The sequence below is a fragment of the Phoca vitulina genome, unplaced genomic scaffold (assembly GCF_004348235.1).
Source record: "Phoca vitulina isolate PV1807 unplaced genomic scaffold, GSC_HSeal_1.0 scaffold6, whole genome shotgun sequence".
Lineage (NCBI taxonomy): Eukaryota > Metazoa > Chordata > Mammalia > Carnivora > Phocidae > Phoca > Phoca vitulina.
Window position 1 is genome coordinate 33825872 of NW_022589709.1, and position 15688 is coordinate 33841559.

At 36.6% G+C, this 15688-nt stretch overlaps 1 protein-coding gene across 1 annotated transcript in view; it reads right to left on the bottom strand.

The window, feature by feature from the left end:
* The window catches only part of LNPEP (leucyl and cystinyl aminopeptidase), an 85573-nt gene that overhangs the window by 27011 nt on the left and 42874 nt on the right, over positions 1 to 15688 (bottom strand). Inside the window, exons 4-9 of the mRNA XM_032403944.1 lie at positions 15549 to 15680; positions 8630 to 8750; positions 7790 to 7944; positions 5880 to 5993; positions 4076 to 4210; positions 369 to 500 (exon numbers count right to left, since the gene is read on the bottom strand). Coding sequence (XP_032259835.1) covers positions 369 to 500; positions 4076 to 4210; positions 5880 to 5993; positions 7790 to 7944; positions 8630 to 8750; positions 15549 to 15680 — 789 coding nt within the window. The remainder of the gene's footprint in view (positions 1 to 368; positions 501 to 4075; positions 4211 to 5879; positions 5994 to 7789; positions 7945 to 8629; positions 8751 to 15548; positions 15681 to 15688) is intronic.

The window sequence follows — 15688 nt, forward strand, 5'->3', positions numbered from 1 at the left end:
GGCAGAGTGTAGAAAAAATCATGAATCAGAGGTAGATAAAGATACAAAAGAATAAGAAAAGTTAAGTAGATTTTTGAAAAAAATCAAATAATGAAAATACAGTAATATATCTTAATTCAGGAAGGGCAACTTTCCTACAAAGTAGGAATCGAGATTAAGGTATAGAACAAAAGTAGTTATACAAGGCCACACACGATAATCTCAACACTTAAGATGAGTACTTCCATTTCTTGACCTTTAATTCTGTGCTCCAACCCCCCTCTCTCTCAAATAACTACCGTGGTACCATAGCTTAGTTATATACTTGATAAAAATATAAATAGAAGAACTCTTCTCTAAGAACTAAGTAAAATATTCAGGTCACTTACCTCATTGAAACTATCCCACAGATCATCACTTTGAATGGATGCATAGCTATGATTATGCAGGTAAAAAACAATAGCATGTTGAAATACATCTTCATTAAGATAAGTTTTCAGCATCAACAAGAGGGAAGCTCCCTATTAAGAAAAAAAAGTGAGAAAAGGGGGGAAATAATAGACTATAATAGGTTTATAGAATTGAGAACCTAAAATTCGAAATATAATTATTCTAAGTATATTCTTACATATAGAGAACCCAGTGACAATACAGTTATTTACTGTCATATAATCAGATGTGAATTGTGTTCAAATTGTCTGAAAAATTATTTTAAGGGATTTGACAAAAGAATTATGGGAGTAGATTCCCATGTGTACTCATTCTACTAAAAGCCATTTTATGTGGTCTATCGGTTCCTGTCTCAGTGTTATGATAAAAAGCTAAGTGTTTATAAATATATCTTTAATAGAAAAGCATGCCACATTTTCTGGGGAATCCCCATCCCTATCCCAGTGCTCACAATACCAGTTGAATTCATGGGTTCACTGCCAGAGATAATAAACAAACAGAGCTCCAAAAGCCATTCTGCTAGGGAGTATGTTAATTTCAAGTTTTAGTATATCATGTTGCTAAAATAACCAAGATCTCTCTTCTTCCTGCAGAGTCACTTCAAATATGCTTGGAACTAATGAATGTACAGGGTAGGAAGCATACACTAATAATTCCGAACCCGGCATGCAACTGTTAAGGCTCTTCAGTGACACTGGATCGTCGCTGAATAATATGTCATCATTTCCAAAAAACATCTTTGTGAAGCCTTCCCTGCTTCGAGACAGAAGCAGTTCTCCATCTTCAAGAGCAATTAGATAGATACACATTTAAACATGTATTTATAGACATAGATATATATTTATTTCCTCTTCTAGACTGTATGCTAATTGAGGGAAAATCCAAAAAGCTCAATTCCAGTGACTAACGCAACACCTAATAACAGAAGGAACTCAAATAGTCTTTGAATTTCACTTCTGGTAAAAATGTAGCAGTATTAAGCCATCAGGATGATCAGATACAGACAACGGAATTTAATGCCAATTACTCCCTTTTTTCTATATCACGCTTCAGGGTGCTACTTGTTCTATCAATTTAATACGTACTCATTCTTGTTCCCAACAGATCCCTTTTGCCCCTGGAGCACCAACTTTCCCTCACTACTGTTACATTCCCATTAACAAAATTATGCAACATTCCTCATTTAAAACAAATAAAACATGTCCTTCCTTTCTTTAACCCCATGCCTCTTTCAGTTATCACCCTATTTCTTATTTGCCCTTTGTGGTAAACTCCTCGAAAGAGCTGTCTACATCTGCCATCTCCATTTGCTCTCTTACCACCCTCTCTAGGCCATCATCAAACCATCACTCCACTGGAAGTGTTTTTATCAAGGACACTGGAGAACTTCATGGTGTCAAACTAATAGCAATTCCCACACTCATCTTATCAACCTGCTAGCAGCATTTGATATGACTGATCACTCACTCCCCCTTTCGAGTCTTTCTGCACTTCGCCTGGCGTCACCCCTCTTGATTCTCCCCCTATTCACTGGCCATCGTTCTCAGTCCCTTGCTGGATCCTCATCTCCATGGAACCACCTCATTTTGGTGGCCCCTGCATTTAAATTTTAGACCTTTTTTCTTTTCTTTAGAAATTTACTTCCTAGTTGATCTCAGCAGACAACCTACACCAGAGTTAGGCTTGGAGATTAAAAAACCCAGAAAGAATATGTCTGTCCAACACATTTCCCTAGTGACGTTTACTTGTTCTTGCATACAATATTGGTAAATTACTCAGTGTCCTACTTTTCCCAATTATGTGGGATATTTGCCAGATTCCCAAATCCTGAAATAAGTAGTTACCATACTGATAGGAGTTAGATCTGCTGTGGAGACCACATGATCAAAAGACACTGAATTCGGGGCTTAGCGGGTGGGGGTCAGAGGATGACGGAGCTCTGTCAAAACAAATCCTGAATTAACAGTTCTGGGGAAGAACAGAGCCACAAGTTTAAACATTTTATCAACAGATCCAATATGGGCTTTAAAAATCACAGCAGCAGCTCTGATTGGAATATATTTAATATAGCTAATTAAACTCCTGATTCCTTATTTGTTAACAGTACTACCATTTTCCATGCCATTCGGGTGTTAACCTGGAAAACACAGCTCCCCCTTTGTTTACCTGCCTTACCCTGTCACTAAATCCTTCCACAACTTCCCTCCACCCAGTGTTTTTACACTCATCATTTTCCTTCCACTTTCACTACCACTCCTAATTTCACACTTTGACCACATCATGCTTGGACTTTAGCAGCAACTTCCTGACTTTAGGTCTCCCTCCACTTAAATCTACTTTGTGAGCTGGAACAAATTAGTTTTCCTAAACAGTAACTTTAACCAAGGAATTCCTCTGTTTGAAAATCTTCTAAAGCTTCCCATTGCTTATAGAAAAAAGTCCAGATTCCTGCCCCAACCTACCTTTCCCATCTTTCCCCTACTCCACATATGGCTTCCACCGCAGTCAAGCATTTACTCCCTAAACAAAAATGTCTTGCCCATTAGTATTCCTGACTTTTTCTTTGTAGAGTTCAATGCCTCATTCCTGCCCTACTCAGTGCTTCCCATTCCTCTTTATCTGTATTCTTTTTAATTCCCTTCAATTTCCATTTTCCTCCAAAAAAGTTCTCTTCATAATCCTAGGTAAAAAAAGTCTATACCATTTATTCCACACACATCATCTCGTATTGCTTCACAAGTACCCACCACCTAAACTTCGAGTTTTTTGATGATATGGACTGTATCTCACATGTTTTGTGTATTTTCTCTGTCCAGTACAGGAATTCGTTTATTAATCAATTAATCTGACAGCCAGAGCAAGGAGGCAAATAAGTCCAAACATTCATGACTCCCACCACAATTGTGAGTGGCACTGTTCTGTTCTCTGACCTATGGTGATCCTTTTTTTTTTTTTTTTTTTAAGATTTTATTTATTCATTTGAGAGAGAGAGAGAGCAGGGGTGGGCAGAAGCTGCAGCAGGAGAGGGAGAAGCACACTCCCCGCTGAGCAGGGAGCCTGACCAACCAGGGCTCGATCCCAGGACTCAAAGATCATGACCTGAGCGAAAGGCAGACGCTCAGCCATCTGAGCCACCCAGGTGTCCCTGACCTATGGTGATCCTAATCAGGTTTCTAGTTTTCTGTTTTTGCTTCACTCCCAAACCTGGAGTCTGTGTTTCTGATCCTAACAATCTAGTTTTCAGTTCTTACAATCTCTTTTTGTTTACATGTTTTGGCAATTGTGACTTTGGAACTTGCCTCAATTCTCAATAACCCAGCCAAGGGCTTGCTTAGAACATTCCCTGGGTATATTCTACCTGTAGATCTGGAGACTGAACCAACTTTAAAAGATATATTGCTGTATGATCTGATTAACTGCCCAGAATACCAGTCAGAGAACTTAAATGAGAAGAGAGAAATAGAGAAAAACCCAGAAAAGTTAAAACCAAGATTTAAATAGAAGCAAACATCTTAAAGTTTAAAAGCATACGTGAAAATAATTTTAAAATAATCCTTAATCTTTAAAGTAATCTAAATCATGCAGCTTGCTCACATATGAAATTAATTTGAAACCCACTTCAGGTACTTGGTGTGGGGAGCAGTACCTTAAAATAGGAAAGAGAATCAAACATTTCTTCAATCTGTTCTGAAGACTCAACAGATGATGATGATATTGGATGAGATGAATTCAGGGAATCTTTCTTCATGGTTTTAAATCGAGCATCTAAGAAATCTTCATACTAGCAAAAACATCAAATAGATTAGGAAACCATGAGAAGTATCAAAGGCAAAGGCAAGTATAGTAATTATTTATATGAATTAGACTAATTACTGTTTAAGATCATTATAAAAAAAACCATCTTCACTAAACTTCAGAAAATAAGCTTTTGAAAATATAGGAATAGAGCAACTTTCATTCAGATTCCTTAAATTTAAAAATAAAATTATGACCCCCAGCCACATGAAAAATGTTGCTTCTTAAACCACACCATAAGGATAAATCAAGAATCTATTACTAAAGCAACCAAATTTGTCAAATCCAGATAGAAAATCAAAGTAAATATTCTAAAATGGTTAGTGTATATTTTTAAAATAACATCTGAAATTAAAAAACAAAAATAAAAACTGGTCCTTAAGCCAACTTCTCATGTATGGTCCAGGAGGTTTCTATTAAGATAATATACATTTCCCTTAACCAAGGTTCATTTGAAATAAAACATAACACTTAAATAGAATTCACTGATAGCTCAGCAGAGAAGTTCCCCTAGAATATACATTAGAATGTTTTAAACATTCTGGGCACCACCAAGTGGTGAAACTGTATATCTCACTGCTTAATTAACACACATAAATTTAGAATACTTTGCTTAGTATTCTAGCTAAAAAGGAGTTCCTTCTACCCACCTGAAGTTTTTGAACAGGCCTTACACAAAAATTTCAAATTAAAAGCTCGTAAGAATATCCCTATTTTGAAGCAGCCTTGGATCATATATCCAGGAAGTTTAATACAAAGTCATAAAATTTTAGGGTTGAATGGGATCTTTATTTATACTCTCCCGGGGGCGCCTGGGTGGCTCAGTCGTTAAGTGTCTGCCTTCGGCTCAGGTCATGATCCCAGGGTCCTGGGATCGAGCCCCACATCGGGCTCCCTGCTCTGCGGGAAGCCTGCTTCTCCCTCTCCCACTCCCCCTGCTTGTGTTCCCTCTCTCACTGTGTCTCTCTCTGTCAAATAAATAAATAAAATCTTAAAAAAAAAAAAAAAAACAACAAAAAAAACTTCCTATTTATACTCTCCCACCTATTGTTTAGATTATTTGGCAATACCTATTGTACCATGGCCTGGTGTATTCAAATAGCTCTAAGGATAGGAAACATCTCCAGGGTCTAATAACACAGTATCATTATTATGTTCTCTATGACAGAATGATGTCCCAAGTCTTTGAAAAGGGCACAAAATGTGCTTTTGTACCTTAACAGGGCAAATTATTTGTCTGTATCAATCTATGTATCACTGTGACAAGAAGGATCACAGTAATAACAGAGAGATAGCATTGCTACCAAATGTCTTAATTTTTTTCTCTCTTTATACAAATGATAAAAAGTTTTGTTTTGCAAAAAAGACTTTTCAACTTTATCTAAATTCCTTCAGGGAGAAGGGCCACATGTCTTAAAAATAAAATGTAGCAAAGTGATTTAAAATGTTCATCTTAACAAAGTATAAAATAATTTCACATAACTTCAGCTTTCAATGAAACATATCAGTAAATAAAAGCTTAATTTTCACTGTCAAATCTCAAGAGGTAGAAGATTTATCAGTAACAAGAATCAATTTTATTTTATCTTTCTAGAAATACTTTCATTGCTCCAAATGGCAAATATGATAGTACGTGTAACAAACAGTGTACTTACACTGGAGAGCTCTTTGAATATTTTTTCCAAAGAGAAATACTCCATGAAAGTAGCAAACCCTTCATTTAGCCACAGATCATTCCACCACTCCATTGTAACCAGATTACCAAACCACTGTGGGGAAAAAACAAACTACTAACCAACACAATACTTAACAATCTTAAAAATGTTCTAATAACTAAATTGTCAGATTAATCACCTATACCCAGATTATAATTACTTAAAAATACAGTTATTAGTAAAAAGAAACTATGTTCAAATTAAAGACTTACAAGAAAATTTGTATACATTCACTCTAAAATGAAAATAAAAATTTTAACATTTTACCCTGTTGAATGGGAAAACAAGCAAGAAACACAACTAGCATATTTATCAAATTAACACACACATTGTTTACTAGGTAAATAAAAACAGTTTTTAGCTACTTCATTAAAAGTGTTATTTCCTAGATAATGAAATTCTTCTACCTTCTAATATCAAGTTAGTAAGATTATTTCCATTCTATCTACAACCATCCATGACAACTAAGAAACAAACTTGTATGTGACAGATTTTCCTACAGAGCCCATGCTTCATGTTTGTCCTCAGTCACATGAGCAGAGGACGGTATTTACAGGATTCAAAACAGAATTCAAGTAATGTTCCTTAAGATAGTTGGCATGCATATAAATAAAGGAAATCAGAAAGATCTTCAAACGTCTTCTTCTATGATATAACAATAAGAAGGAAAACAATGATAGGAGGCTCTCCTAAAAAAAAATGTATCTCAAAAATCCCCGAAATTGAGAGTGGTAGGTAACAGGTAGGTATGCCATTTAGTGTGGCCTAGGGCTCATCTCAAACCAGCAGCAAAATAATGTTACTAGGTATTGAAATGAAACACTTTTGAGAATTACAATAACATGCTTTTCAAAGATATTATCTTTAAACCTGTCTCAGAGGAATATGATTTCTAAGTCTTAAAGTAGAAGTAACAGAAGTGGTGATGGGTGGCCCCAGGCATAACAGACCTAGAGGACATCCCCTAAAGGACAACTTGGCTACATGCCCAAAACCATAACCGTCAATAAGGATGTGCTTCAGATGTCAGGTGGTTATGAAGTGTTCACAAGGGCTCTAGAGTTGCACACATACGGTGTTTGAGACAGGGAGCAAACTGACCAGAGCATGTGCTACTCTTCTTCCACGTCCCCCTTCCATCATGACACCCCCAAACTATACCCAACACTGTTAAGCCCCTCGGCAAGGGACAAAAGAAAGACAAGGTGTTGGGGAAGAAAACAGGATGTTCACATACCCACATAATTTTCTTTCTTTTTCTCCTTGTCATACAAAGAGTACCCTCCCTCTCCCAAAATAACAAAGAACACAGTTTGAGCAGAAGAAAACATAAATCTAGTCCTGACAACTACAGTCCAAGAGTTGTGAGAACAGAGTGAAATTTAGGGTAAGTGTCTCTCCACCACAAAGCTATACTGAGCAGCTGACATCTGTCAGGGCTGAAATAGCTCTCCATTATTACAGGGCAAGAAAGGAGAGGCAGATCTTGAGTAGACAGTGGCTCTTCAAGCCCACTGCTGCCAAGTATTAACTGTGTGACTTTGGGTAAGTCATTTACTTAAACTGAGTCTCAGTTTCCACATCTGTAAAATGGGATTATCACCTACCTCAGAGCAGTTATGAAAAGTGAGATAATGGAAGTGCAAATGCTTTATATACTGTAAAATCCTATACAAACATTAGATAGCATTTTCATTTGAAAATCAAGTTTGTGTTAGAAAACACCATTTTATTATGAAGAAGGCAATACTACAATAAAAAGCTGAATTTCTTATTAGCATCTAAATCTACTCTAAAACTCTAGGATATAAAACAGAGGTATGAAATATAATACCCTTGGCTACTAATACCTGATGGGATAGCTCATGAGCAATGATTTTAGTAACCAGTTTTCTGTCCGCTACTGAAGAAGTATTATTGTCATACAGAAGTGTTTCTTCTCGGAAGGTGAGCAAACCCCAATTTTCCATTGCTCCTGCTTCAAAGTCAGGAATAGCCACCAAATCTAGACATAAGAAGAAAGAAGTCATCAACTTTCCTTCATCTAGGGCACTCCCTAAATAAAAATATTTTACCCATTGGTTTATCACTGTGTATCAAGAGGCGGTGAGGTCCTTTTATACTCAGCAAATGGAACCCTACTCTTGTCTTATATGCTCCCCACCTGTCAGTCAGGTGAGAAAGACCTGAACCATCCCTATAGAATCACTGTTCCTCTGTCACTTAGCAAAGGAAGACAAACCTAATTCCTTTACAATGAATCAACTTTCTAGAGCAAGGAGGATAAAGTGCAGATCCAACATTCCTCTATCTAGCTCCAGGTTAAACAGCTCTGACGTGCTCTTGCTTTTCTGAGCTCCCAATACTCAGTTTTTGTTATTTGAATCAGGAATTTCTTAGGAGGTTAAAATTAGTCAAACTCCAGACTAAGCCCTAAGCAAAGTCCCACTTACACGGCACCTGTATAAGCCCTTGTTATAGCCCCATAAACTTCTAAATGTTTTAAGCTCCACATTCAGATGCTTTTATGGAATCTGAATAATCTTAACAAATATAGACAATTTTTAAAGATTTAAGTGTTTATTAGTTTTCTTTTAAAATAACTTTGGCAAAAGTTTTCTACAAAACATTTGTAAAATGAATCTAAGTTATAATGGTAATGAAAATCAGAGGCACTGTTTGATTCTTACCCAATTTCTTAAGTGGGTATTGAATTTCAAAGTAATTTTGATAGAATTCAAGAAGCTTCACAGTTGTTTCCAAGGCATGGTGAACTTGACCAATCTTTTCTGGTACAGCATATATAGATACCTAAAAGAAAACATATATACATATATAAAGACAGGAAAAACCAAAATGGCATGATATTCAGGTGAATACTGTGAAGCATATGTGAGAACTGAGAAGAGTTTTATGAGATTTTACAGGACAGAAACTCTTGCTTCCAATTCTTTTAGTCCCTGGAGAATTTAGCAAGTCACTTCCACACATACCACAATGTTTAAAAACTTATTGATTTAAGTTAACAGAACATCCCAAATAAACTATTTTGGGTCATATTATAGCAACACACAAGCATTTGCCTATTAATTTTATGATACTTGTCTTTTCCATTACCTAAAGTTGCCTTTCCTTACCTATGAGCTATCAAGACTGAAATATTTGAAGGACAAAACAAATTTTCATCTTTTTAGCACCTATTATGGTACCTGGAATCAAACAGGCACCCGATACCGAGGAGTCACATAAGGGAGTTGTTCTAAAGCAAACATACAAGGCAGAAATTGCACATTTGTTAAAATTACCCTGGAAAAACCTATTGCAGACCAGTGCATGCTCTGTCAGTAAGTATGGCACAGATTGTTTTTCTTCCAGCCTCGGGATAGCTGACTTTTTTCCAGTTGTTGGCTTGTCTTCATGGATCATGTTGTAGAAGAAATAATCATACCAAACGGAATCCAATGCTCAATGAGTGGCACACAGTAACTAAACCAACTAAGGAGATGTAAATTCATATCCCCATTGCCCATTCCCTTCAGGACACATGCTCACAAAGAGGGGAGGCAGACCCAATCACCCACGCCATTTAAATTGCTATTCTTTCTCTCTTTTTCTGACTAAGTACATAAGTTAAACACGTAAGCTGTGACTAACTATAAACATCTTATTCAATAAGTATTAAAAGGCAAATTTTAAGCAATTATGTTAAAAACAATGGATTTTAAAAAGCATTATTTATTGTTTTTCAGTTGACTAAAAAAAAAAAAGCCCTCTATACTCACCTGGGAATGTGAGATATGGCCAAGACATAGCAGAAAATAAAAACTTAAAAAAAATAAAATCTCAACTGGTGGGAAATAGAGACTTACATCACTTGGACAAAATGCACTGGTGAACTCCAACTCTAATTTAATTCTCTCATTAAAGGACTAAAAACTCTCGACAATTTCTAAAAGGTCAAACAGATTTCAGTCATAGTTGTCCTTATGTGGGACTTTAGTCTAGAGTTAATCACAAAAAACATGGAGGTAACATGGTATAAAAATTAAAGTTAAAAAAAATTTTAAGTAAACAAAAAACAAATTTCTGCTAGTTGTGTGACCTTGAGCAGGTTGGTTAACCTCAGTCTCCTTATTGGCAAAAAGGTGATAAAAGTAACTCCTACCCTCACTGGGTTGCTGGGAAAATTAAATGGGCTAATACATATATAGAACTTAGACTAGTGCATGACATGATGTAAGTGTTCACTAAATGGTAATTATTATCATTATTAAAAATACAGTCCCAACAGAAATGGGGCAAAATATGTGTGAGTAGAGCATTTGTGCCAACAGTTACTGGAAAAATAACCTATCTAGGACTGGAGTTAATCAGTTAAAACTCTGTTGGCTTTCTAAGGGAACTATGAAAGAAATTTAATCTCCCGCCTCATGTGGCCAAGAGTACTTCACCAGCCCAGCACTCTACCATCTGCAGCCCTTGGTAAAGTTTATTGAATGCAGTAACTACCTGCCAAAGGAACTATAAGCTCCTTCCACTGACGTGTATACTTCCTGCATCTTTCCCCTCTGACGTCAATGTTATTGGGCAGTGGGGAAAGCCTGACATATTCTTTTACAGTCTCTAACTTCCACTGTAAATGACTATACCAAGATCACTAGGAATTTTGAGACAAATCTTCATTATCTCTGCCTATTCTTTCCAGAAACACACATTTTATATTATAGTCAACACATTAACCTCGAAGATGTTATCCCAATGGAAATACCACCCATAATCCCCCAGATTCCTCCTCCAACATCCTTCTGCCACACATACCATTTGGCCACTCCTCTCTCTAGGTTTGAAAGCACCTTTCCTTAGAGGAAAAGTAAAGGAGGAAAAAGAAGTACACATGAAACTAAAATCTGACCAATGGATCCACTTAGTTCCATTTCTGAAATACAATGATTAGGAAAAAAGGTAGTTTGGTATTTTCTCTTCCCTTCTACTTTTTTTTTTTTCCTTAAAAGAAGATGTGTTATGAGTTTTCACTAGAGATAAATCATCTGGTCATTATAATTATTATCAAGCTCGTTTTAAGAGCAACAGAAGCAGTAAGAAACAGAACAAACTACTTCAACAACAACAAAAAGTCTTGACCAGTATTCTGGGCTTGATAAGAGCACTCTGAACACTGTCAAATGGAAGTCAACTAGCACTCAGACCTTAAGACTTACAACTTAAAACACGGTGTCCACATCTGCATTCTGATTCTACAAGTTAGACCTGTCTGTGGTAAAAACAGAATCAGGCAACGGCAAAAACAAAACAAAAACCTCAAGACAAAGCCGTGTATTTCAAAACTGGCCTGGAATGTTCTAGGTAATTCTGGCATTCCTGAACACAAAAAGAGGTGTAACGAACACTGAAGAACAGAGAAAAATGATAAACAACAAATGTTCTTCTTTCTTTAAAACTTTGACAATGTCGTAATCTTTATCACTAAAGAAAGCATGTTTAATTACTGACATTTCTGGTTGTTTGGTAAGACTGACATTAGTAAGTAAAGCCCTATTGCCTTATTCCTGAATCTTGTGAAATAGGCCTAATGTCAAATACCACAAAATAGAATCCATCCTATAGATTACAACATTTTAGTGTAAGAAAAATCCTTTGTTAGACTTCAAGTCTAAATTTCTGGTCACCATACATACAGAAGTTATTTCTGTCACTGGGTGGAAGCAGCAGCATATTGTGGGGGACAGTACAATCCTGACTGTCACTTACTATGTAATCTTGGGTAATTATGTAACGCCCCTGAGATACTGTTTCTTCATCAGCAATATGGGATTCATGCTTCCCTCCCATGTGGTTTACAAAATGAAAAGATATTTATAAATGAGTGCCTAAGACAGGAGCCAGCACAGAGTATAGCTCCATGCATGTTAGAGTCTTCCCTCACCCTAATAAAAAGAGAGAAAATTAATGAAACAATTGTTTATTTGTATAACAATTTTTTTCCAAAACACATTTTGAAATATATGCTGGGTGGCATTAAAAGTTATGACTTTACAGACATACAAGGAAGTTCATAATATGTTTGCATATGGATAAAAAAAAGTGCACTTTGTATATGTGTGTGTGTATACTACTATCTCCTAGGCACTAAATATATATTTTTTTATAAAGATTTTATTTATTTATTTGACAGAGAGATAAGACAGAAGAGCACAAGCAGAGGGAGTGGCAGAGGGAGGGAGAAGCAGGCTCTGCACTGAGCAGGGAACCCGATGCGGGACTCGATCCTAGGACCCTGAGATCATGACCTGAGCCGAAGGCAGATGCTTAACCATCTGAGCCACCCAGGCGCCCTAGGCACTAAATATTTTATTTTATTTTTTTTTTTAAAGATTTTATTTATTTATTTGACAGAGAGAGAGCGAGAGAGGGAACACAAGCAGGGGGAGTGGGAGAGGGAGAAGCAGGCTTCCCGCGGAGCAGGGAGCCTGATGCGGGGCTCGATCTCAGGACCCTGGGATCATGACCTGAGCCGAAGGCAGACGCTTAACAACTGAGCCACCCAGGCGCCCCCAGCACTAAATATTTTACAAAGTATTTTTACCATTTAATCCTTGGGAGGTCAGGCTATTATAGGCAATACAGTACTAGATTTGTAGAAGGTGAGGTTTAGACAGGATTACAGAGGAATCTGCCCAAGAGCACATTCTAGTAAGCTGTAGAGGAGGGACTCCACAGAGTCCATGTTTAACCATGTTGCTTCATAATACTCATAAATTAAAGGAAAAAGAAAGCCGCCCCAAATTCCCCTCTCTCAATCTCAGTCTCAATCAATCCCTTTCCCTTTCTCTCCATTTCCCCTGCCCCTCTCTCTATATGAGAATAAGGTATATATCTGAGCAGTGAATAGTTCAGCTTGGCTAGATTGAAGAATCCATACTGGAGCAATCAGAAATACAGGCGGATTTATAAGAGAGCCTTGAAGATCAGAATGATGAGTTTGAAGGTAATCCCAGAGGCAGTAAGAAGGAAGGAGGAAGGGAGGGAGGACAGAGGGGAAAGAAAAAGCCAAGACTGAATATATTTTGGGATACAATAAAAAGTGCTGGGGGTTTTATATCAAAGAGAGTGATAATTACAACAGAGATGTAACTAAAGTGCTATAAAAAATCGCAGAGGGAATGATTAATCCCAGCTGGGGAAAGAATGAACTGCTTCAAGGAGAGGATGGTATTCAGCTGGGTTTTGAAGAAGCAAACCTGACTCTCCTTGATTGAACCTTTTGGATTTTGTCCAGGCCGCAACATCTGAATCAAGAGCTAAATCTGTGGTGTGACGCTTGAAGAAAAATTAAATGAATTTTATCAGATTTAAACCAATCTCAATATCCTTTCCAAAGGATTCTGAAAAATTCTTTGGTTTAGACATGACAAAAACTCTTTCAGGCCAAAGGTTTGTAAATCATTTGAGCACTTGGTCACTACGTAGTCTACACTTACCCTTGAACACTGAAACTTCGTGAATAGTTCTCATCCTTTACTGTTGAGCATAATGGCATATGGTATCACTGCTGATTAAAAGCCACATAATCCTCATCTCTGCCCTTACCTCTAAGAGTTATGCGGTAGACATCATATGCTTTTCTAACAGAATATCTTTTTAATTAGCAAAATTTAAATATAATGTGATTAAAATAAAGCTCTTAATCTAGAAAGGAAAGCCAGATCCAACCGAATGTGTTCAGTGGGTAGAAAATATTCCCTGGGGGGATCAAAAATATGAAAAAAAATTTAAAAATTATCATATTTCTATCATGAAGAATAATCATTTTTAGTTAAGACCCTTTCTCCTATATTGTCAGTGTATGAAAATATTAACTAGGTCTCTACTGTGAAATTAAAGCATAAAATCTAAACAAATAACCACTTACAGAGACTAATGACAAAGAAAAACAGAGGAGTCTAATTAGAACAAATTATCAATTTTTACAAATTATAGAACATAAGACAAGACAATCTTACTCATTATTCTAAGGAAACTCAATCCGGACTTGCTTTTTTAAAAAGGAAGATTAAAGTAACTTTTATAACCTGGAGTGTCTCTTCTAACTACATTTGAACACTATCTCTTAAGTCTGCACAATGTTTAAGATTTAGTGTGGTCTCATAAAATTTTCTGCATTGATGGGAATGTTCAATATCCATGATATCCAATATGGTAACCACTAGTCACAAGAACACTAGAAATGTAGCTACTGAGACTTGAGGAAGTGAATTTTAAATTTAATTTAATTTTTTACAACTTTACCGATATAATTAACATATAACATTGTGAAAGTTTAAGGTGTGCAATGTGTTGTTTTGATACACTTTTATATCATGAAATGATTACCACAGTAGTATTAGTTAAGACATCTCCATCACCTCACATAATTACCAATTCTTTTTTGTGATAAGAACTTTTAAGATCTAGTCTCTCAGCAGCTTTCAAGCATATAATGCAGTATTCCTAACTACAATCACCACGCTGTACATTAGATCCCAAACTTATAACTGGAAGTTTGTACCCTTGGACCAACATTTTCCTATTTCCCCCCACCACTCAGACCCTGGAAACCACCATTCTAGTCTCTAAGAGTTCAGCTTTCTTAGATTCCTCATATAAGTGAGATAATATATACAGTCTTTGTCTTTTAACTTATGTTATTTATGTCATTTAACATAATGCCCTCTAGGTCCATCCATGTTGTTGCAAATGGAAGGATTTCCTTCTTTCTCATGGCTAAATAATAATCCATAGTATGTTTACCACACCTTTTTTATCCATTCATCTGCAGACAGACATTTTGGTTGTTTCCATATCTTAGCTATTGTGAATAATCCTACAATAGACAGGGTGTAGATATCTCTCTGAGATCCTGATTACATTCCCTTTGGATGTATACCCAGAAGTGGGATTGCTGGATCATATGGTAGTTCTATTTTTAATTTTTTGAGGAACCTCCACACTGCTTTCCATAGTGGCTTTATCAATTTACATTCCACCAACAGTGCACAAGGGTTCCCCTTTTCTCCACATCTTCACCAGCATTTGCTAACTCTCACCTTTTTAATGGCAGTCATTCTAACAGTTGTGAGGTGATATCTCATTGATATCCATGATATCCAATATGGTAATCACTAGTCAGAGTTGTGATCTAAAGCTTACTTTCCTATGTGGAATTTAAGAAACAAGGCAGAGGACCATAGGGTAAGAGAGGAAAAAATGAAACAAGATGAAACCAGGGAGACAAACCCTAAGAGACTTTAAATCATAGGAAACAAACTGAGGGTTGCTGGAGGGGAGGGCCGGGGAGGGATGGGGTAACTGGGTGACGGACACTGGGGAGGGTATGTGTTGTAATGAGCACCAGGTAATATATAAGACTGATGAATCACAGACCTGTACCCTGAAACAAATAATACATTACATGTTAATTAATTGAATTTAAATTAAAATTTTTTTTAAAAAGCTTATTTTCCTTCATAAAGCAGTTATCAGAAATCATTAAAGAATTCCTCTTAACCTCTTAGGAAACAGGCTTTCAAGACAATTACTACAACAACATACCAGGGTTCCATTTACATCCTGACTCAGGTTCTTCATCTCCCCAACAATGAATGCAACAAGGTAAGTGCTCATTTTCACACTCTCGGAAAACTCATCCTGAACAAGTCCATCTTCCATGATGACTGATGAATTCTACAAGC